The sequence below is a fragment of the Oncorhynchus keta genome, chromosome 21 (assembly GCF_023373465.1).
Source record: "Oncorhynchus keta strain PuntledgeMale-10-30-2019 chromosome 21, Oket_V2, whole genome shotgun sequence".
Classification (NCBI taxonomy): domain Eukaryota; kingdom Metazoa; phylum Chordata; class Actinopteri; order Salmoniformes; family Salmonidae; genus Oncorhynchus; species Oncorhynchus keta.
Window position 1 is genome coordinate 56,318,130 of NC_068441.1, and position 25,123 is coordinate 56,343,252.

Genomic DNA, 25,123 nt, shown 5'->3' on the forward strand with positions numbered 1-25,123 from the left:
ACCATCACGCAATGGTCCAGGGTAATGGAGTGAAACCATCACGCAATGGTCCAGGGTAATGGAGTGAAACCATCACACAATGGTCCAGGGTAATGGAGTGAAACCATCACGCAACGGTCCAGGGTAATGGAGTGAAACCATCACGCAATGGTCCAGGGTAATGGAGTGAAACCATCACGCAATGGTCCAGGGTAATGGAGTGAAACCATCACGTAATGGTCCAGGGTAATGGAGTGAAACCATCTCGTAATGGTCCAGGGTAATGGAGTGAAACCATCTCGTAATGGTCCAGGGTAATGGAGTGAAACCATCTCGTAATGGTCCAGGGTAATGGAGTGAAACCATCTCGTAATGGTCCAGGGTAATGGAGTGAAACCATCTCGTAATGGTCCAGGGTAATGGAGTGAAACCATCTCGTAATGGTCCAGGGTAATGGAGTGAAACCATCTCGTAATGGTCCAGGGTAATGGAGTGAAACCATCTCGTAATGGTCCAGGGTAATGGAGTGAAACCATCACGTAATGGTCCAGGGTAATGGAGTGAAACCATCATGTAATGGTCCAGGGTAATGGAGTGAAACCATCACGCAATGGTCCAGGGTAATGGAGTGAAACCATGACGCAATGGTCCAGGGTAACGGAGTGAAACCATCACGCAATGGTCCAGGGTAATGGAGTGAAACCATCATGTAATGGTCCAGGGTAATGGAGTGAAACCATCACGCAATGGTCCAGGGTAATGGAGTGAAACCATCACGCAATGGTCCAGGGTAATGGAGTGAAACCATCACGCAATGGTCCAGGGTAATGGAGTGAAACCATCACGTAATGGAGTGAAACCATCATGTAATGGTCCAGGGTAATGGAGTGAAACCATCACGTAATGGTCCAGGGTAATGGAGTGAAACCATCACGTAATGGTCCAGGGTAATGGAGTGAAACCATCATGTAATGGTCCAGGGTAATGGAGTGAAACCATCTCGTAATGGTCCAGGGTAATGGAGTGAAACCATCTCGTAATGGTCCAGGGTAATGGAGTGAAACCATCTCGTAATGGTCCAGGGTAATGGAGTGAAACCATCTCGTAATGGTCCAGGGTAATGGAGTGAAACCATCTCGTAATGGTCCAGGGTAATGGAGTGAAACCATCTCGTAATGGTCCAGGGTAATGGAGTGAAACCATCTCGTAATGGTCCAGGGTAATGGAGTGAAACCATCTCGTAATGGTCCAGGGTAATGGAGTGAAACCATCTCGTAATGGTCCAGGGTAATGGAGTGAAACCATCACGTAATGGTCCAGGGTAATGGAGTGAAACCATCATGTAATGGTCCAGGGTAATGGAGTGAAACCATCACGCAATGGTCCAGGGTAATGGAGTGAAACCATGACGCAATGGTCCAGGGTAACGGAGTGAAACCATGACGCAATGGTCCAGGGTAACGGAGTGAAACCATCACGCAATGGTCCAGGGTAATGGAGTGAAACCATCATGTAATGGTCCAGGGTAATGGAGTGAAACCATCACGCAATGGTCCAGGGTAATGGAGTGAAACCATCACGCAATGGTCCAGGGTAATGGAGTGAAACCATCACGCAATGGTCCAGGGTAATGGAGTGAACCCATAAGATTAAATCTGATCATATGTGACCTACTCAAAGCTACTCTGACTTTGAAAGGCTTTGCAGATTAAACATTGGCAATAAATAGTCCCCAGCCCCCCAAACCCTGCTACCTCTTTCTTTCTCTCTCTCCTTACAGAGGAGGACACAACACAGAAAGACAGTTGAGTTTGACCGCTGCCCACTAAGCTACTGCAATATGAAAATAGCTCTGGTGACTCTGCTTCCCCCGGGATAGACTGACTTAAGGAAAATGTGTGTGTGTATGTCTGTGTGTGTGTGGTTTATGTGTGAACAATGTTCATCTAAGACTGTACCATTGACCTTGGATGAGTGATTCAACACAACACTCCCAGCCACAGCCAAGTCCCCACAGCCGCCTCAGTGACGAGATCATGACGGACAGGACAGCTAGTGGGGCCACTCTGTTCTATCTAGTCAGTCCACAGGTCAGGTTGCAGAAGGTAATTCTACTGAACAGATGCCCTAACTTAATTTGACCCATTTTTACAAAACAGGAAAATAATCCTGCAGCAACAGGAAATGTGAATTATAAGGAATTTTTGTAGGAGTTGATACATTTTTCGTTAGGTCAAATCAAGTCAGAAATGTATAAATGGAAATTACCATCTTTAAGATTATTATTTTTAATTTAACCTTTATTTAACTAGGCAAGTCAGTTAAGAACAAATTCTTATTTACAGTGACGGCCTACCGGGGAACAGTGGGTTAACTGCCTTGTTCAGGGGCAGAACAACAGATTAGGGATTCAATCTAGCAACCTTTCGGTTACTGGCCCAAAGCACCTGCCACCTTTTAAAACCTCGAACACAGTACAATCTTGCATTTCTACAAGGAGGATCAAATTAAGATACGGCATCTGTACTCCTTTGTATTGCCTTCAGATAATACTGTGTTGCTCCATGCTCTGGGTGGCCTTTACTCCACTAGATTAGAAATGAGGCAAAGGTAATGGTTGAGTATTGTCAAGGGTAGAAATAGGAAACAAATCACTATGGTAACTCCCCAATGTAGAATTTTGGGTTTTTTTACATAACAAACACATAAAATGTAAAAATCCCCAAATTCTACGTAACAAACACATAAAATTCCACCAGTGTCAAAATTACTTCACTTTGGGAAATCTGTCCTCCCCACGCCCCAATTCCACCCCTGGGTACAGTACTGTAACAACAACTAAAACAGGAAGAATAGACAGCGGTCGTTGTGTACAGAATCAGAATGTTATGGATCTACATTTACATAATGGGTAGCTGGAAAAAAAAATGGGGGAGTTTTTCAATTTCAGTCAAGGGGACGGTTTGGTATTTCGTTAATCTCGTCCAAGGGGAGGGTTATGTCGTTTGTAATTGACGAAATGTAAATATTTCTCAGTGTTTCAGAATTTATTTAATTTATTTGACCTTTAACTAGGCAAGTCAGTTAAGAACAAATTCCTATTTTCAATGACAGCCTAGGAACAGTGGGTTAACTGCCTTGTTCAGGGGCAGAACGACAAATTTGTACCTTATCAGCTCGGGGATTTGAACTTGCAACCTTTCTGTGACCAACGCTCGAACCACCAGGCTACGCTGCCGAATTAGTTGTTTATTAGTCTATATATCCCCGATGTCACACCTCCTCTCTGATTTTCCGCTGGGCGCGCAATATCAAGTACGCCTATTGGTTATTTAGTGTGGTCTCAATCAAATGATCTATGGGCTACGAAGTACACGCTGGGAGAAGCACAGAGCAAAGTTATATTTTAAGATATCTGCTGGGATGGTGTAAAACCATTAGGGCTGTGGCGGTCATGACATTTCGTCAGCCAGTGATTGTACTGCAAATAACTGTTGGTCTCACGGAAAATGACCGTTAATTAACAAACACATTCAGCATCTCCTGGCTTCCACACGCAGCCTACAAGCCACTGATGCAGACTCCTGGCTTCCACACGCAGCCTACAAGTCACTGACGCAGACTCCTGGCTTCCACACGCAGCCTACAAGTCACTGACGCAGACTCCTGGCTTCCACACGCAGCCTACAAGCCACTGATGCAGACTCCTGGCTTCCACACGCAGCCTACAAGCCACTGACGCAGACTCCTGGCTTCCACACGCAGCCTACAAGTCACAAATGCAGACTCCTGGCTTCCACACGCAGCCTACAAGCCACTGATGCAGACTCCTGGCTTCCACACGCAGCCTACAAGCCACTGACGCAGACTCCTGGCTTCCACACGCAGCCTACATGCCACTGATGCAGACTCCTGGCTTCCACACGCAGCCTACATGTCACTGATGCAGACATCTATATTCTACCATCACAATAAATCCATGTAATATAGTCTACCTACACCATCACAATAAATCCATGTAATATAGTCTACCTACACCATCACAATAAATCCATGTAATATAGTCTACCTACACCATCACAATAAATCCATGTAATATAGTCTACCTACACCATCACAATAAATCCATGTAATATAGTCTACCTACACCATCACAATAAATCCATGTAATATAGTCTACCTACACCATCACAATAAATCCATGTAATATAGTCTACCTACACCATCACAATAATTCCATTATTTATTTTAGACAGGTCTAAAGAAACATGATATGAAGAAAATGTAGTCTATTTCAGAAGAACAGAATAGCTTCCTCTGTGTTGTCATCATGTTAGGTCCTGATCTGGCCATGCCAAATGGCTGTAGGCTACACTAGTTCATTTAGTAGACTAGATTTAGCTTAGAATTCCATGCATTATTTTATAGTATGAAGAATACAATTGAAAAAAGCTGAATTAAAATATATTTTCTCCAACCGATTTGAGGGAGTGTCACACGGCTATTCTGTGTTGAGAGGTCAACAAATAAAACAGGTCCTCCTAAATGCTTAAGAGTAATTAATATAAACTTTAGTTGTGATACAAACGTTGGGATATATGTTTAGATGCATAATACATTGTAAGGCTGCATGACGAGACTAATGGTGATTTGAAAAAAAGTCCCTTGAAAAGCTCTGCTTTGTGTTTTTTTTGCGCAGGCTGTACACACTTCATCAGTCTCTCATTCACTTGATAATGACTCGAATTTCACAGCGGCGTTCCCCTTTGTGGCCGTACTGCACCCTATAATAATCCATTCCTCACATTACAAGCGTGGTAATGCGCACATGGTATTAGACTATAAGCACAAATGTTCCATTAGCGGAAAACACCATTATCAAAAGTAACCGCAAATGTGATTATGCAGGTAATGCTTTTATTATAAAAAGGGCATTTTTATGGTGAAAATTATCTTCTCCAAACTCTCACTCTGCTTATGTATCCCAGTTAGGCTCTACACCCCTTGTAAAATGGATTGATGTCCTTAATTTAAATAAAGTTATTTGGCCACTTTAGTTGTGATACTAACCTTATTAAAACATATAGGCCTATGGACTAGGCTACATGAGGTGTGATACTAACCTTATTAAAACACATAGGCCTATGGGGTAGGCTACATGAGGTGTGATACTAACCTTATAGGACTATGGACTAGGCTACATGAGGTGTGATTACTAACCTTATAGGACTATGGGCTAGGCTACATGAGGTGTGATACTAACCTTATAGTATCACACCCGCTTGACCCTATCCCCTCCTCTCTTCTCCAGACCATTTCCGGAGACCTTCTCCCTTACCTCACCTCGCTCATCAACTCATCCCTGACCGCTGGCTACGTCCCTTCCGTCTTCAAGAGAGCGAGAGTTGCACCCCTTCTGAAAAAACCTACACTCGATCCCTCCGATGTCAACAACTACAGACCAGTATCCCTTCTTTCTTTTCTCTCCAAAACTCTTGAACGTGCCGTCCTTGGCCAGCTCTCCCGCTATCTCTCTCTGAATGACCTTCTCGATCCAAATCAGTCAGGTTTCAAGACTAGTCATTCAACTGAGACTGCTCTTCTCTGTATCATGGAGCGCTCCGCACCGCTAAAGCTAACTCTCTCTCCTCTGCTCTCATCCTTCTAGACCTATCGGCTGCCTTCGATACTGTGAACCATCAGATCCTCCTCTCCACCCTCTCCGAGTTGGGCATCTCCCGGCGCGGCCCACGCTTGGATTGCGTCCTACCTGACAGGTCGCTCCTACCAGGTGGCGTGGCGAGAATCTGTCTCCTCACCACGCGCTCTCACCACTGGTGTCCCCCAGGGCTCTGTTCTAGGCCCTCTCCTATTCTCGCTATACACCAAGTCACTTGGCTCTGTCATAACCTCACATGGTCTCTCCTATCATTGCTATGCAGACGACACACAATTAATCTTCTCCTTTCCCCCTTCTGATGACCAGGTGGCGAATCGCATCTCTGCATGTCTGGCAGACATATCAGTGTGGATGACGGATCACCACCTCAAGCTGAACCTCGGCAAGACGGAGCTGCTCTTCCTCCCGGGGAAGGACTGCCCGTTCCATGATCTCGCCATCACGGTTGACAACTCCATTGTGTCCTCCTCCCAGAGCGCTAAGAACCTTGGCGTGATCCTGGACAACACCCTGTCGTTCTCAACTAACATCAAGGCGGTGGCCCGTTCCTGTAGGTTCATGCTCTACAACATCCGCAGAGTACGACCCTGCCTCACACAGGAAGCGGCGCAGGTCCTAATCCAGGCACTTGTCATCTCCCGTCTGGATTACTGCAACTCGCTGTTGGCTGGGCTCCCTGCCTGTGCCATTAAACCCCTACAACTCATCCAAAACGCCGCAGCCCGTCTGGTGTTCAACCTTCCCAAGTTCTCTCACGTCACCCCGCTCCTCCGCTCTCTCCACTGGCTTCCAGTTGAAGCTCGCATCCGCTACAAGACCATGGTGCTTGCCTACGGAGCTGTGAGGGGAACGGCACCTCAGTACCTCCAGGCTCTGATCAGGCCCTACACCCAAACAAGGGCACTGCGTTCATCCACCTCTGGCCTGCTCGCCTCCCTACCACTGAGGAAGTACAGTTCCCGCTCAGCCCAGTCAAAACTGTTCGCTGCGCTGGCCCCCCAATGGTGGAACAAACTCCCTCACGACGCCAGGACAGCGGAGTCAATCACCACCTTCCAGAGACACCTGAAACCCCACCTCTTTAAGGAATACCTAGGATAGGATAAAGTAATCCTTCTCACCCCCCTTAAAAGATTTAGATGCACTATTGTAAAGTGGCTGTTCCACTGGATGTCATAAGGTGAATGCACCAATTTGTAAGTCGCTCTGGATAAGAGCGTCTGCTAAATGACTTAAATGTAATGTAAATGTAAAATGTAAATGGGCTACATTATCAAAACATATAGGCTACATTTGGCTACATTTGATTTATTTTACCTTTATTTAACTAGGCAAGTCAGTTAAGAACAAATTCTTATTTTCAATGACGGCCTAGGAACAGTGGGTTTACTGCTTGTTCAAGGGCAGAACGACAGATTTAAAACCTTGTCAGCTCCGGGGTTTGAACTTGCAACCTTCCGGTTACTAGACCAACGCTCTAATCACTAGGCTATCCTGCCGCCCCAATGAGTATCACATGAGGTGATACTAACCTTATCAAAACATATAGGCCCATGGGGTAGGCCTATAGTAGTGTGCGACTACGATTCAAAAAAAGTCTCACCTGTGAATGATGCTGGGCATCATTTACAAGTGATAGAATATAATTCACAAGTGATAAGCTACCCATCAAACTATTCTTGATTTAATCTCGTCTTTACATACACTAAATGATGTGTCTCGAAACAGTATTTATCAGAGTTATTGACCTGACAATAAGCCAGATTCTGCTATAACTCACACTGTGATGCTGAAACTTGAAGCAGCAGTAACAGTCACAATCAATCAGAAATGGAGCTGAAAGACGCATTCCAGTAGGCATAACCGATTTCAACGTCTTCATTTTAATTACTAACAACGAGATGACTTTGTGTTGGAGCCCATTTCTTCCCATTTAAGAAATAAGAGCGAGGCCTGTTTGACAGAGGAAATTAGGCGAAAGGCTGCCATATCCATAGATTTGTAGGTCAATTCCTCCATCCACCATGCACTCTTTAAATAGCCTACATCCGTGTCTGTGAAGGGCTGTTAAGTTAAAACCAGGACTGGAATGGAGTGGGTTTGACAGGCCTTAGTTCCATAGGCCTTCCTTTAGTAAAGACATGCAGTTAAGTTAAAACCAGGACTGGAATGGAGTGGGTTTTACAGGCCTTAGTTCCATAGGCCTTCCTTTAGTGAAGACATGCAGTTAAGTTAAAACCAGGACTGGAATGGAGTGGGTTTTACAGGCCTTAGTTCCATAGGCCTTCCTTTAGTAAAGACAGGCCTACCACTCGTTAGCTTAAGATTTATAAGAGAATAATACTGATTAATTAAAGTCTATAACAGCGGTTTGGTCCGCAACGCTTTATGATACAAACTAACTGTTTGGGAAAGAGGTGACTCCAAAGCATATAGGGATATAATTGTTTCGTTTCTTTGACATTCACGAGGTACAGCCTTCTATAGTATTCTTCTATATTCTTCTTCTTCTTCTATTACTATCACTATTAATTGATTAAGCTATTCACTTTCTGTCCAATAGAAGATGTTTAAACCCAGACAGCTTTCAGGGAAACACTTGTGACCTTGACTCGTTGGGTTAAAACCACAGAAGAAGAGTAGACAGCAGTACTCTGTCTGGGGTGGAAAGGTAAAACTAACTTCTGAACGTACCATGAGATTCCTAATGACGTCTCAGATTTAATCATTTGCCAACAGGGACAGTTTCATGGCAAATATAAGACACACTGTTTTGGCATTGGAGAATTATGATCAAACGAACACATAGTCCTCTCTCTCTCTCACTCCATTCTTAGCCTGTAATTTGTGCAGTGGTAAAAAAATAAATCAGCGAATATGTAAAATGACGTAGAATTGAATGACAGAAATGCATTTTTTTTTCTCTGACCTGCAAATACGATGATAAACTCATCAAAAAAAAACAAGAAAAGTCCCTTTTTCAGGACCCCGTCTTCCAAAGATATTTCGTAAAAATCCAAATAACTTCATAGATCTTTATTGTAAAGGGTTTAAACACTGTTTCCCAATGCTTGTTCAATGAACCATAAACAATTAATGAACATGCACCTGTGGAACTGTCATTAAGACAATAACAGCGTACAAACGGTTGGCAATTAACGTTATGAAAACGTAGGACACTAGAGAGGCCTTTCTACTGACTCTGAAAAACACCAAAAGAAAGAGGCTCATGGTCCCTGCTCATCTCCGTGATTGTGCCCTTGGCATGCTGCAAGGAGGCATGAGGACTGCAAACGTGGCCAGGGCAATAAATTGCAATGTCCGTACTGTGAGACACCTAAGACAGCGCTACAGGACGGACAGCTGACCGTCCTCGCAGTGGCAGACCACATGTAACAACACCTGCACAGGATCGGTACATCCGAACATCACACCTGAGGGACAGGTACAGGGTGGCAACAACAACTGCCTGAGTTACACTAGGAACACACAATCCCTCCATCAGTGCTCAGACTGTCCGCAATCGGCTGAGAGAGGCTGGACTGAGGGCTTGTAGGCCTGTTGTAAGGCAGGTCCTCACCAGACATCACCGGCAAACAACGTCACCTATGGGCACAAACCCACCATCGCTGGACTGACAAGACTGGAAAAAAGTGTTGCGGTTTTGTCTCACCAGGGGTGATGGTTGGATTCGCGATTATCGTCGAAGGAATGAGCGTTACACCGAGGCCTGTACTCTGGAGCGGGATCGATTTGGAGGTGGAGGGTCCGTCATGGTCTGGGGCGGTGTGTCACAGCATTGTTGGACTGAGCTTGTTGTCATTGCAGGCAATCTCAACCCTATGCGTTACAGGGAAGACATCCTCCTCCCTCATGTGGTACCCTTCCTGCAGGCTCATCCTAACATGACCCTCCAGCATGACAATGCCACCAGTCATACTGCTCGTTCTGTGAGCGATTTCCTGCAAGACGGGAATGTCAGTGTTCTGCCATGGCCAGCGAAGAGCCCGGATCTCAATCCCATTGAGCACGTCTGGGACCTGTTGGATCAGAGGGTGAGGGCTAGGGCCATTCCCCCCAGAAATGTCTGGGACCTGTTGGATCAGAGGGCTAGGGCCATTCCCCCCAGAAATGTCTGGGACCTGTTGGATCAGAAGGTGAGGGCTAGGGCCATTCCCCCGAGAAATGTCAGGGACCTGTTGGATCGGAGGGCTAGGGCCATTCCCCCGAGAAATGTCTGGGACCTGTTGGATCGGAGGGCTAGGGCCATTCCCCCGAGAAATGTCTGGGACCTGTTGGATCGGAGGGCTAGGGCCATTCCCCCGAGAAATGTCTGGGACCTGTTGGATCGGAGGGCTAGGGCCATTCCCCCAAGAAATGTCTGGGACCTGTTGGATCGGAGGGCTAGGGCCATTCCCCCGAGAAATGTCTGGGACCTGTTGGATCGGAGGGCTAGGGCCATTCCCCCAGAAATTTCTGTGACCTGTTGGATCGGAGGGCTAGGGCCATTCCCCCGAGAAATGTCTGGGACCTGTTGGATCGGAGGGTGAGAGCTAGGGCCACTCCCCCAAGAAATGTCCGGGAACCTGCAGGTGCCTTGGTGGAAGCGTGGGGTAACATTTCACGGCAAGAACTGGCAAATCTGGTGCAGTCCATGAGGAGATGCACTGCAGTACTTAATGTAGCCACACCAGATACCGACTGTTACTTTTGACCTCCCCCCTTTGTTCAGGGACACATTATTCCATTTCTGCAAGTCACATGTCTGTGGAACTTGTTCAGTTTATGTCTCAGTTGTTGAATCTTCATACAAATATTTACACACGTTAAGTTTACTGAAAATAAATGCAGTTGACAGTGAGAGGATGTTTCTTTTTTTGCTGAGTTTAGATTCCGAGGCAATGCTTATACAGTAAATGATATCTTTCCACCACTACTCTTGTCCACGGTGGTCTGCGAACCCACAACCTTCTCGCCCGCAACCCTGTGCTCTATCAAAAGTCCTGCGTTGCTTACAGGATGAAGAAGGGGTCACTTGTTTATTTTTTTTAGAGGGTTTAGGTCATATAGATTTAGCTAGAGGGCCGGCCAACCATTTTCACTCCCTTAGTGCAGTTCTTACCAGTTGTAGACATGGATGATAGCAGCAGGCCACATGTAGAATCATATAGATTTAGCTAGAGGGCCGGCCAACCATTTTCACTCCCTTAGTGCAGTTCTTACCAGTTGTAGACATGGATGATAGCAGCAGGCCACATGTAGAATGAGGCAAAGAATGCCAGGATAGGGATGACTAGAGTTCCTCCCGCCAGGACAAACATGTTCACCACGTCTACATCCATGGCTGTAGCTCTGCAGTTCCCTGCAAACAACACAGGTATTAATACCTGCAACATGAGCCAGTTAAACATATTAACACCCGCAACATGAGCCAGTTAAACATATGAAACTTTTTGGGATAGAGGGCAGCATTTTCACTTTTGGATGAATAGCATGAATAGCGTGCCCAGAGTGAACTGCCTCGTACTCTGTCCCAGATGCTAATATATGCATATTATTATTGGATAGAAAACACTGAAGTTTAGGAACTATAAAATATGGTAGGTGAAAACCTGAGAAAAATCCAACCACGAAGTGGGAAAAATCTGAGGTTTGTAGTTGGCTTGGCCTACCAAATACACATTGAGATATGGATGAGTTTGCACTTAGGGCTTCCACTAGATGTCAACCGTCTTTGGAAACTTGAATGAGGATTCTGCTCATGAGACCTCTGAGTCAGTGGTCTGGCAGAAAGCCTTGGTCTCATGACGCGCGCTCCTGACAGAGTTACCTCTCGTTCCAGTGCCTTTCTGAAGACAAAGGAATTCTCCGGTTGGAACATCATTGATGTTTTTTTATGTTAAAAACATCCTAATGATTGATTCCATACATCGTTTGACATGTTTCTAAAGGACTGTAACGGAACTTTTAGAGTTTTTGTCTGGATAAAATGCTCGCGCCTCATGAAGATGGATTACTGGGCTGAACAACAACAAGTGGCTACTTGGACATAAATGATGGCACTTTATGGAACAAATCAGTCATTCATTGTCGAACTGGGATTCATGGGAGTGCCTTCTGATGAAGATCATCAAACGTAAGTGAATATTTATGGTGTTGTTTCTAACTTTGTTGATTCCAAAATGGCGGATATTCCTCTGGCTGTTTTGGGTTCTGAGCGCCGTTCTCAGATTATGCTTTTTCCGTAAAGTTTTTTACATTTTTAAATCTGACACAGCGGTTGTATTAATTAGAAGTCCATCTTTAATTCTGTGAATAACACTAGTATCTTTTATCAATGTTTATTATGAGTATTCACCGGATGTTTTGGAATCAAAACATTACTGCACGTAACGCGCCAATGTAAACTGAGATTTTTGGATATAAATATGCACATTATCGAACAAAACATGCATGTATTGTGTAACATGATGTCCTATGAGTGTCATCTGATGAAGATCATCAAAGGTTAGTGATTCATTTTATCTATATTTCTGCTTTTTGTGACTCCTATCTTTGGCTGGACTTGTTAATGTGTGAAAGTTACATATTTCGAAAAAATATTTTTGAATTTTGCGCGCTGCCTTTTCAGCGGAATGTTGTCGAGGGGTTCCGCCTGTGCTAGAAAGGTTAACACCTGCAACATGAGCCAGTTAAACATATTAACACCTGTAACATGAGCCAGTTAAGTGGCAGCAACAGTCCTGAACCTAGCTTACAGTCCATGGTAGCAGCAACAGTCCTGAACCTAGCTTACAGTCCATGGTAGCAGCAACAGTCCTGAACCTAGCTTACAGTCCATGGTAGCAGCAACAGTCCTGAACCTAGCTTACAGTCCATGGTAGCAGCAACAGTCCTGAACCTAGCTTACAGTCCATGTTGGCATCAACAGTTCTGAACCTAGCTTACAGTCCATGGTAGCAGCAACAGTCCTGAACCTAGCTTACAGTCCATGGTAGCAGCAACAGTCCTGAACCTAGCTTACAGTCCATGGTAGCAGCAACAGTCCTGAACCTAGCTTACAGTCCATGGTAGCAGCAACAGTCCTGAACCTAGCTTACAGTCCATGTTGGCATCAACAGTTCTGAACCTAGCTTACAGTCCATGTTGGCATCAACAGTCCTGAACCTAGCTTACAGTCCATGGTAGCAGCAACAGTCCTGAACCTAGCTTACAGTCCATGGTAGCAGCAACAGTCCTGAACCTCGCTTACAGTCCATGTTGGCATCAACAGTCCTGAAACTAGCTTACAGTCCTGAACCTAGCTCACAGTCCATGGTGGCAGCAACAGTTCTGAACCTAGCTTACAGTCCATGGTGGCAGCAACAGTCCTGAACCTAGCTTACAGTCCCCGGTGGCAGCAACAGTTCTGAACCTAGCTCAGTCCATGGTAGCAGTACCAGTTCTGAACCTAGCTTACAGTCCACGGTGGCAGCAACAGTCCTGAACCTAGCTTCCAGTCCTGAACCTAGCTCAGTCCACGGTGGCAACAACAGTCCTGAACCTAGCTTACAGTCCTGAACCTAGCTTACAGTCCATGGTGGTAGCAACAGTTCTGAACCTAGCTTACAGTCCACGGTGGCAGCAACAGTCCTGAACCTAGCTTCCAGTCCTGAACCTAGCTCACAGTCCACGGTGGCAACAACAGTCCTGAACCTAGCTTACAGTCCTGAACCTAGCTCACAGTCCACGGTGGCAACAACAGTCCTGAACCTAGCTTACAGTCCTGAACCTAGCTTACAGTCCATGGTGGTAGCAACAGTTCTGAACCTAGCTTACAGTCCATGGTAGCAGCAACAGTCCTGAACCTAGCTTACAGTCCATGGTCGCAGCAACAGTCCTGAACCTAGCTCACAGTCCATGGTAGCAGCAACAGTTCTGAACCTAGCTTACAGTCCATGGTAGCAGCAACAGTCCTGAACCTAGCTTACAGTCCATGGTGGTAGCAACAGTTCTGAACCTAGCTTACAGTCCATGGTGGCAGCAACAGTCCTGAAACTAGCTTACAGTCCATGGTGGCAGCAACAGTCCTGAACCTAGCTTACAGTCCCCGGTGGCAGCAACAGTCCTGAACCTAGCTTCCAGTCCTGAACCTAGCTCACAGTCCATGGTAGCGGCAACAGTCCTGAACCTAGCTTACAGTCCATGGTAGCAGCAACAGTTCTGAACCTAGCTCACGGTCCATGGTAGCGGCAACAGTCCTGAACCTAGCTTTACAGTCCACGGTGGCAGCAACAGTCCTGAACCTAGCTTACAGTCCATGTTGGCATCAACAGTCCTGAACCTAGCTTACAGTCCACGGTGGCAGCAACAGTCCTGAACTTAGCTTACAGTCCACGGTGGCAGCAACAGTCCTGAACTTAGCTTACAGTCCACGGTGGCAGCAACAGTCCTGAACTTAGCTTACAGTCCATGTTGGCATCAACAGTCCTGAACCTAGCTTACAGTCCACAGTGGCAGCAACAGTCCTGAACCTAGCTTACAGTCCACGGTGGCAGCAACAGTCCTGAACTTAGCATAGAGTCCATGGTAGCAGCAACAGTCCTGAACTTAGCATAGAGTCCATGTTGGCATCAACAGTCCTGAACCTAGCTTAGAGTCCATGGTAGCAGCAACAGTCCTGAACCTAGCTTCCCTGGGGTGGCAGGGTAGCCTAGTGGTTAGAGCGTTGGACTAGTAACCGGAAGGTTGCAAGTTCAAACCCCCGAGCTGACAAAGTACAAATCTGTCGTTCCGCCCCTGAACACGCAGTTAACCCACTGTTCCTAGGCCGTCATTGAAAATAAGAATTTGTTCTTAACTTGCCAAGGTAAAAAACGTATTTTTTAAAGCCTAGCTTATGCAGTCCATGGTGGCAGCAACAGTCCTGAACCTAAATTACAGTCCACCCTAGTCATTTTCCCCACACACACACACACTATGTAAGAGTGCCATTTGAGTTTAGTTATGTAAAAGGGTCAGCTCTGAGCAGACCATTAATTGGAAACTGCAGTCATTCACCATTCAGGACACTGTGCTGTGCAGTGTATTCACGCAATCCCCTAGGGGTGTCAACTGTCCATTGTTCTACATAGGGACTGTCGACTCATGTTTCAGGACACACTTCTGAAATTATTACGTATACACAGCCTCACCATTTCCCAATAAAAACTACTGAAACCAAATAATTATGTTACTTCCTGTTTTTTTTTTTTTACACATCAGACACACACACAATAACAATCAGATCAGGTGCCGGAAAATAGCCAATAGCCAGAAAAACACCCACGATCGTCATAATAGATCTCACTAATATCCTTACTCACTAATATGGTTATCAGTAAGCTAATCGGCCATCTTTAAAATGTTAACTTTCAGGTGAATAGGCTAGTTTTTCCTGGCCGGCCATATAATCTGGCTACACAGTATTAAATGCATGCAATTAATGGCTACAATCAGTTCTGTTACCGTACTGTAGGCTAGACTTCGGTTGTCACAATGAAACACTCCTCTCGCTCGCTCCCTCTCTTCTCTTCCTGCAGTCTTTCTATGAAAATACCCGAGTAATCTTCACCGAAAGCCTACATTTCCATCAACTGACTCTTCACCTAGAGATGTCATGAAGCAATGTTCACTGAGATATGTAACAACGTTTCATCTATCTTAAAGGGAAGGACGATAAAAGCAACACCAAAAAAATTACATAAAATGACTGCCGACATCAAGTCAAGGAAAAGGAAGCTCGGCCAATAGAGAGGGAGTCAGATCCACATTTATGTAAGTGCTTGACGGAAGAGGGGCGTCAGAAACGTGGGAGAACAGCCAAAGCCTCAAAGTCTCAAACACAGATACAATTTAAATACGGGGGAAATGTATTTGTGAATGTTTATTTAAATTATGTAGTATCCCAGACACCTACTTATATTTTAATATTCATGTTCAAGTCATAATTTATATCTTTCCTATCATTTCAACATAAAAAGTGTATTTCATTGTGTGTTGATGCATTTACAGTTGAAGTCGGAAGTTTACATACACTTAGGTTGGAGTCATTAAAACTCATTTTTCAACCACTCCACAGATTTCTTGTTAACAAACTATAGTTTTGGCAAGTCAGTTAGGACATCTACTTTTGCATGACACAAGTCGTTTTTCCAACAATTGTTTACAGACAGATTATTTCACTATATCACAATTCTAGTGGGTCAGAAGTTTTCATACACTAAGTTGACTGTGCCTTTAAACCACTCGGAAAATTCCAGAAAATTATGTCTTGGCTTTAGAAGCTTCTGATAGGCTAATTGACATAATTTGAGTCAATTGGAGGTGTACCTGTGGATGTATTTCAAGGCCTACCTTCAAACTCAGTGCTTCTTTGCTTGACATCATGGGAAAATAAAAATTAATCAGCCAAGACATTAGAAAAAAACATTGTAGACCTCCACAAGTCTGGTTCATCCTTGGGAGCAATTTCCAAATCCCTGAAGGTAACACGTTCATCTGTACAAACAATAGTACGCAAGTATAAACACCATGGGACCACGCAGCCGTAATACCGCTCAGGAAAGAGATGTGTTCTGTCTCCTAGAGATGAACGTACTTCGGTGTGAAAAGTGCAAATCAATCCCAGAACAGCAGCAAAAGACCCTGTGAAGATGCTGGAGGAAACAGGTGCAAAAGTATCTATCTCCACAGTAAAACAAGTCCTGTATCGACATATCCTGAAACGTCGCTCAGCAAGGAAGAAGCCACTGGTCCAAAACCGCCATGAAAAAGCCAGACTACGGTTTGCAACTACACATGGGGACAAAGATCGTACTTTTTGGAGAAATGTCCTCTGATGAAACAAAAATAACTGTTTGGCCATAATGACCATCGATATGTTTGGAGGCAAAAGGGGGAGGCTTGCAAGCTGAAGAACACCGTCCCAACCGTGAAGCACAGGGGTGGCAGCATCATGTTGTGGAGGTGCTTTGCTGTAGGAGAGACTGGTGCACTTCACAAAATAGATGGCATCATGAGGTAGGACAATCATGTGGATATATTGAAGCAACATCTCAAGACATCAGTCAGGAAGTTAAAGCTTGGTCACAAATGGATCTTCCAAATGGACAATGACCCCAAGCATACTTCCAAAGTTGTGGCAAAATGGCTTAAGGACAACAAAGTCAAGGTATTGGAGTGGCCATCACAAAGCCCTGACCTCAATCCTGTAGAAGATTTGTGGGCAGAACTGAAAAGCGTGTGTGAGCAAGGAGGCCTACAAACCTGACAGTTACACCAGCTCTGTCAGGAGGAATGGGCCAAAATTCACCCAACCTATTGTGGTAAGCTTGCGGAAGGCTACCCGAAACGTTAGACCCAAGTAAACAATTTAACAGCAATGCTACCAAATACTAATTGAGTGTATGTAAACTTCTGACACACTGGGAATGTGATGAAAGAAAAAAAATCTGAAGTAAATCATTCTCTCTACTATTATTCTGACATTTCACATTCTTAAAATAAGGTGGTGATCCTAACTTACCTAAAATAGGGGAATTTTTACTAGGATTAAATGTCAGGAATTGTGAAAAACTGAGTTTAAATGTATTTGGCTAAGGTGTATGTAAACTTCCGACTTCGACTGTATACTGTAGATCTCAAGCCTTCACTTCCTTAACATCACTCTTTGGTTAGTGAGTGAGTATAGAAAATGAGGTGGTGTTAGAGCACTGAATGATCACAGAGAGATAATGAGGTGGTGTTAGAACAATGAGTGATCACAGAGATAGAATGAGGTGGTGTTAGAACACTGAATGATCACAGAGAGAGAATAAGGTGGTGTTAGAACACTGAGTGAGCCAGAGCTAGGAATGATCACAGAGAGAGAATGAGGTGGTGTTAGAACACTGAATGTTCACAGAGAGAGAATGAGGTGGTGTTAGAACACTGAGTGAGCCAGAGCTAGGAATGATCACAGAGAGAGAATGAGGTGGTGTTAGAACACTGAGTGATCACAGAGAGAGAATGAGGTGGTGTTATAACACTGAGTGAGCCAGAGCTAGGAATGATCACAGAGAGAGAATGAGGTGGTGTTAGAACACTGAGTGATCACAGAGAGAGAATGAGGTGGTGTTAGAACACTGAGTGATCACAGAGAGAGAATGAGGTGGTGTTAGAACACTGAGTGAGCCAGAGCTAGGAATGATCACAGAGAGAGAATGAGGTGGTGTTAGAACACTGAGTGAGCCAGAGCTAGGAATGATCACAGAGAGAGAATGAGGTGGTGTTAGAACACTGAGTGATCACAGAGAGAGAATGAGGTGGTGTTAGAACACTGAGTGATCACAGAGAGAGAATGAGGTGGTGTTATAACACTGAGTGAGCCAGAGCTAGGAATGATCACAGAGAGCGGTACTAGGCTAATTATAGGATCATCACCAATAATTTTTATCAAATCAAAGTTTATTGGTCATGTACACATATTTGCAGATGTTATCGTAAGGTGCAGCAAAATGCTTGTGTTTCTAGCTCCAACAGTGCAGTAACACCAAATCCAAAGCAATACAGACACAGTCCATAAAGTAAAAATAAAGAAATATCTGAATGAGCAATGGCGAAGTCCGGAATATATATAGCTATCTATCTAATATACATATATAGCAAAAAAGGAACATTCTCTCACTGTCAACTTAACATGTGTAAATATTTGTAGGAACATAAGATTCAACAACTGAGACATAAACTGAACAAGTTCCACAGACATGTGACTAACAGAAATGGAATAATGTGTCCCTGAACAAAGGGGGGGGGGGGTCAAAATCAAAAGTAACAGTCAATATCTGGGGTGGCCACCAGCTGCATTAAGTACTGCAGTGCATCTCCTCCTCATGGACTGCACCAGATTTGCCAGTTCTTGCTGTGAGATGTTACCCCACACTTCCACCAAGGCACCTGCATGTTCCCGGACATTTCTGAGGGGATGTCCCTAGCCCTCACCCTCTGATCCAACAGGTCCCAGACATTTCTGAGGGGATGTCCCTAGCCCTCACCCTCTGATCCAACAGGTCCCAGACATTTCTGAGGGGATGTCCCTAGCCCTCACCCTCTAATCCAACAGGTCCCAGACATTTCTGGAGGGAATATCCCTAGCCCTCACCCTCTGATCCAACAGGTCCCAGACGTGCTCAATGGGATTGAGATCCGGGCTCTTCGCTGGCCATGGCTGAACACTGACATTCCCGTCTTGCAGGAAATCGCGCACAGAACGAGCAGTATGGCTGGTGGCATTGTCATGCTGGAGGGTCATGTTAGGATGAGCCTGCAGGAAGGGTACCACATGAGTTAGGAGGATGCCTTCGCTGTCACGCACAGCGCCAATGGTATTGAGATCTGGGCTCTTCGTCTACTTTTGTTCTGACAGATGAAGGCTATTCCAAGGTCTGATTCACACAGTCTCCTCTGAACAGTTGATGTTGAGATGTGTCTGTTACTTGAACACTGTGAAGGATTTATTTGGGCTGCAATATTAGGTGCAGTTAACTCTAATGAACTTATCCTCTGCAGCAGAGGGAACTCTGGGTCTTAATTTCCCGTGGCGGTCCTCATGAGAGCCAGTTTCATCATAGCGCTTGATGGTTTTTACGACTCCACTTGATAGAAACTTTCAACGTTATTGAACATTGTCCCGTATTGACTGACCTTCATGTCTTATGGTAATGATGGACTGACCTTCATGTCTTATGGTAATGATGGACTGACCTTCATGTCTTATGGTAATGATGGACTGACCTTCATGTCTTATGGTGATGATGGACTGACCTTCATGTCTTATGGTAATGATGGACTGACCTTCATGTCTTATGGTAATGATGGACTGACCTTCATGTCTTTTAAATGGACAAAGTAATGATGGACTGACCTTCAAATGGTAATGATGGACTGACCTTCATGTCTTATGGTAATGATGGACTGACCTTCATGTCTTATGGTAATGATGGACTGACCTTCATGTCTTATGGTAATGATGGACTGACCTTCATGTCTTATGGTAATGATGGACTGACCTTCATGTCTTATGGTAATGATGGACTGACCTTCATGTCTTATGGTAATGATGGACTGACCTTCATGTCTTATGGTAATGATGGACTGACCTTCATGTCTTATGGTAATGATGGACTGACCTTCATGTCTTATGGTAATGATGGACTGACCTTCATGTCTTAAAGTAATGATGGACTGACCTTCATGTCTTATGGTAATGATGGACTGACCTTCATGTCTTAAAGTAATGATGGACTGACCTTCATGTCTTATGGTAATGATGGACTGACCTTCATGTCTTATGGTAATGATGGACTGACCTTCATGTCTTATGGTAATGATGGACTGACCTTCATGTCTTATGGTAATGATGGACTGACCTTCATGTCTTATGGTAATGATGGACTGACCTTCATGTCTTATGGTAATGATGGACTGACCTTCATGTCTTATGGTAATGATGGACTGACCTTCATGTCTTAAAGTAATGATGGACTGACCTTCATGTCTTATGGTAATGATGGACTGACCTTCATGTCTTATGGTAATGATGGACTGACCTTCATGTCTTATGGTAATGATGGACTGACCTTCATGTCTTATGGTGATGATGGACTGACCTTCATGTCTTATGGTAATGATGGACTGACCTTCATGTCTTAAAGTAATGATGGACTGACCTTCATGTCTTAAAGTAATGATGGACTGACCTTCATGTCTTATGGTAATGATGGACTGACCTTCATGTCTTATGGTAATGATGGACTGACCTTCATGTCTTATGGTAATGATGGACTGACCTTCATGTCTTATGGTAATGATGGACTGACCTTCATGTCTTATGGTAATGATGGACTGACCTTCATGTCTTATGGTAATGATGGACTGACCTTCATGTCTTATGGTAATGATGGACTGACCTTCATGTCTTAAAGTAATGATGGACTGACCTTCATGTCTTAAAGTAATGATGGACTGACCTTCATGTCTTATGGTAATGATGGACTGTCGTTTCTCTTTGATATTAGAGCTTTTCTTGCCATAACATTGACTTGGTCTTTTACCAAATAGGGCCATCTTCTGTACACCACCTACTACCTTGTCACAACACAACTGATTGGCTCAAGCGCAGTAAGAAGTTAAGAAATTCCACAAATTAATAAGGCACACCTATTAATTAAAATGCATTCCAGATGACTACCTCATGAAGCTGGTTGAGAGAATGTCAAGAGTGTGCAAAGCTTTTTTTTGAAGGTCACTCCATGAATCCATGTGCCATTTCATAGTTTGAATGTCTTCATTATTCTACAACGTAGAAAACAGTAAAAAAATATATAAAAAAATCCTTGAATGAGTAGGTGTGTCCAAACTTTTGTCTGGTACTGTATATACACACACACAGTGCCTTATCAACACTATCAACAAGGCAGGTCCTACAGGCCCTAGTTTTTACCTTCTTAACAACACTATCAACAAGGCAGCTCCTACAGGCCCTAGTTTCTACCTTCTTAACAGCACTACCAGCAAGGCAGGTCCTACAGGCCCTAGTTTATACCTTCTTAACAACACTATCAACAAGGCAGGTCCTACAGGCCCTAGTTTCTACCTTCTTAACAGCACTACCAGCAAGGCAGGTCCTACAGGCCCTAGTTTCTACCTTCTTATCAACACTATCAACAAGGCAGGTCCTACAGGCCCTAGTTTCTACCTTCTTATCAACACTATCAACAAGGCAGGTCCGACAGGCCCTAGTTTCTTCCTTCTTAACAACACTATCAACAAGGCAGGTCCTACAGGCCCTAGTTTCTACCTTCTTAACGGCACTATCAACAAGGCAGGTCCTACAGGCCCTAGTTTCTACCTTCTTATCAACACTATCAACAAGGCAGGTCCTACAGGCCCTAGTTTCTACCTTCTTAACAGCACTATCAACAAGGCAAGTCCTACAGGCCCTAGTTTATACCTTCTTAACAACACTATCAACAAGGCAGGTCCTACAGGCCCTAGTTTATACCTTCTTAACAACACTATCAACAAGGCAGGTCCTATAGGCCCTAGTTTATACCTTCTTAACAACACTATCAACAAGGCAGGTCCTACAGGCCCTAGTTTCTACCTTCTTAACAACACTATCAACAAGGCAGGTCCTACAGGCCCTAGTTTCTTCCTTCTTAACAACACTATCAACAAGGCAGGTCCTACAGGCCCTAGTTTCTACCTTCTTAACAACACTATCAACAAGGCAGGTCCTACAAGCCCTAGTTTCTACCTTCTTAACAACACTATCAACAAGGCAGGTCCTACAGGCCCTAGTTTCTACCTTCTTATCAACACTATCAACAAGGCAGGTCCTACAGGCCCTAGTTTCTACCTTCTTAACAGCACTACCAACAAGGCAAGTCCTACAGGCCCTAGTTTATACCTTCTTAACAACACTATCAACAAGGCAGGTCCTACAGGCCCTAGTTTATACCTTCTTAACAACACTATCAACAAGGCAGGTCCTACAGGCCCTAGTTTATACCTTCTTAACAACACTATCAACAAGGCAGGTCCTACAGGCCCTAGTTTCTACCTTCTTAACAACACTATCAACAAGGCAGGTCCTACAGGCCCTAGTTTCTTCCTTCTTAACAACACTATCAACAAGGCAGGTCCTACAGGCCCTAGTTTCTACCTTCTTAACAGCACTACCAGCAAGGCAGGTCCTACAGGCCCGAGTTTATACCTTCTTAACAACACTATCAACAAGGCAGGTCCTACAGGCCCTAGTTTCTACCTTCTTATCAACACTATCAACAAGGCAGGTCCTACAGGCCCTAGTTTCTACCTTCTTAACAGCACTATCAACAAGGCAAGTCCTACAGGCCCTAGTTTATACCTTCTTAACAACACTATCAACAAGGCAGGTCCTACAGGCCCTAGTTTATACCTTCTTAACAACACTATCAACAAGGCAGGTCCTACAGGCCCTAGTTTCTACCTTCTTAACAACACTATCAACAAGGCAGGTCCTACAGGCCCTAGTTTCTTCCTTCTTAACAACACTATCAACAAGGCAGGTCCTACAGGCCCTAGTTTCTACCTTCTTAACAGCACTACCAGCAAGGCAGGTCCTACAGGCCCGAGTTTATACCTTCTTAACAACACTATCAACAAGGCAGGTCCTACAGGCCCTAGTTTCTACCTTATCAACACTATCAACAAGGCAGGTCCTACAGGCCCTAGTTTCTACCTTCTTAACAGCACTATCAACAAGGCAAGTCCTACAGGCCCTAGTTTATACCTTCTTAACAACACTATCAACAAGGCAGGTCCTACAGGCCCTAGTTTCTACCTTCTTAACAACACTATCAACAAGGCAGGTCCTACAGGCCCTAGTTTCTACCTTCTTAACAACACTATCAACAAGGCAGGTCCTACAGGCCCTAGTTTCTTCCTTCTTAACAACACTATCAACAAGGCAGGTCCTACAGGCCCTAGTTTCTACCTTCTTAACTGCACTACCAGCAAGGCAGGTCCTACAGGCCCGAGTTTATACCTTCTTAACAACACTATCAACAAGGCAGGTCCTACAGGCCCTAGTTTCTACCTTCTTAACAGCACTACCAGCAATGCAGGTCCTACAGGCCCGAGTTTATACCTTCTTAACAACACTATCAACAAGGCAGGTCCTACAGGCCCTAGTTTCTACCTTCTTAACAGCACTACCAGCAAGGCAGGTCCTACAGGCCCGAGTTTATACCTTCTTAACAACACTATCAACAAGGCAGGTCCTACAGGCCCTAGTTTCTACCTTCTTAACAGCACTACCAGCAAGGCAGGTCCTACAGGCCCTAGTTTATACCTTCTTAACAACACTATCAACAAGGCAGGTCCTACAGGCCCTAGTTTCTACCTTCTTAACAACACTATCAACAAGGCAGGTCCTACAGGCCCTAGTTTCTTCCTTCTTAACAACACTATCAACAAGGCAGGTCCTACAGGCCCTAGTTTCTACCTTCTTAACAACACTATCAACAAGGCAGGTCCTACAGGCCCTAGTTTCTACCTTCTTAACAGCACTACCAGCAAGGCAGGTCCTACAGGCCCGAGTTTATACCTTCTTAACAACACTATCAACAAGGCAGGTCCTACAGGCCCTAGTTTCTACCTTCTTATCAACACTATCAACAAGGCAGGTCCTACAGGCCCTAGTTTCTACCTTCTTAACAGCACTATCAACAAGGCAAGTCCTACAGGCCCTAGTTTCTACCTTCTTAACAACACTACCAGCAAGGCAGGTCCTACAGGCCCGAGTTTATACCTTCTTAACAACACTATCAACAAGGCAGGTCCTACAGGCCCTAGTTTCTACCTTCTTAACAACACTATCAACAAGGCAGGTCCTACAGGCCCTAGTTTCTTCCTTCTTAACAACACTATCAACAAGGCAGGTCCTACAGGCCCTAGTTTCTACCTTCTTAACAGCACTACCAGCAAGGCAGGTCCTACAGGCCCTAGTTTCTTCCTTCTTAACAACACTATCAACAAGGCAGGTCCTACAGGCCCTAGTTTCTTCCTTCTTAACAACACTATCAACAAGGCAGGTCCTACAGGCCCTAGTTTCTACCTTCTTAACAGCACTACCAGCAAGGCAGGTCCTACAGGCCCTAGTTTCTACCTTCTTAACAACACTATCAACAAGGCAGGTCCTACAGGCCCTAGTTTCTTCCTTCTTAACAACACTATCAACAAGGCAGGTCCTACAGGCCCTAGTTTCTACCTTCTTAACAACACTACCAACAAGGCAGGTCCTACAGGCCCTAGTTTCTACCTTCTTAACAGCACTGCCAACAAAGCAGGTCCTACAGGCCCTAGTTTCTACCTTCTTAACAACACTATCAACAAGGCAGGTCCTACAGGCCCTAGTTTCTACCTTCTTAACAACACTATCAACAAGGCAAGTCCTACAGGCCTTAGTTTCTACCTTCTTAACAGCACTACCAGCAAGGCAGGTCCTACAGGCCCTAGTTTCTACCTTCTTAACAACACTATCAACAAGGCAGGTCCTACAGGCCCTAGTTTCTTCCTTCTTAACAACACTATCAACAAGGCAGGTCCTACAGGCCCTAGTTTCTACCTTCTTAACAGCACTGCCAACAAAGCAGGTCCTACAGGCCCTAGTTTTCTAGCACCTGGACTACTGTTCAGTCATGTGGTCAGGTGCCACAAAGAAGAACTTAGGAAATGTACACTTGTCTCAGAACAGGACAACACGGCTGGCCCTTGGATGTACACAGAGAGCTAATATTAATAATATGCATGTCACTCTCTCCTGGCTCAAAGTGGAGGAGAGATTGACATCATCACTACTTGTATTTATGAGAGGTATTGACATGTTGAATGTCCCGAGCTGTCTGTTTGAACTACTAGCAC

At 44.6% G+C, this 25,123-nt stretch overlaps 1 protein-coding gene across 50 annotated transcripts in view; it reads right to left on the bottom strand.

Annotated features, from left to right (window-relative positions):
• The window catches only part of LOC118375328 (monoacylglycerol lipase ABHD6-like), a 45,979-nt gene extending 30,568 nt beyond the window's left edge, over positions 1 to 15,411 (bottom strand). For all 50 annotated transcript variants that reach the window (XM_052474393.1, XM_052474388.1, XM_052474375.1 and 47 more), the window contains exons 1-2: positions 15,151 to 15,411; positions 10,883 to 11,021 (exon numbers count right to left, since the gene is read on the bottom strand). In XM_052474393.1, the coding sequence (XP_052330353.1) occupies positions 10,883 to 11,001 (119 nt within the window). In that variant the 5' untranslated portion in view covers positions 11,002 to 11,021; positions 15,151 to 15,411. The remainder of the gene's footprint in view (positions 1 to 10,882; positions 11,022 to 15,150) is intronic.
• Positions 15,412 to 25,123: the final 9,712 nt, after the last annotated feature.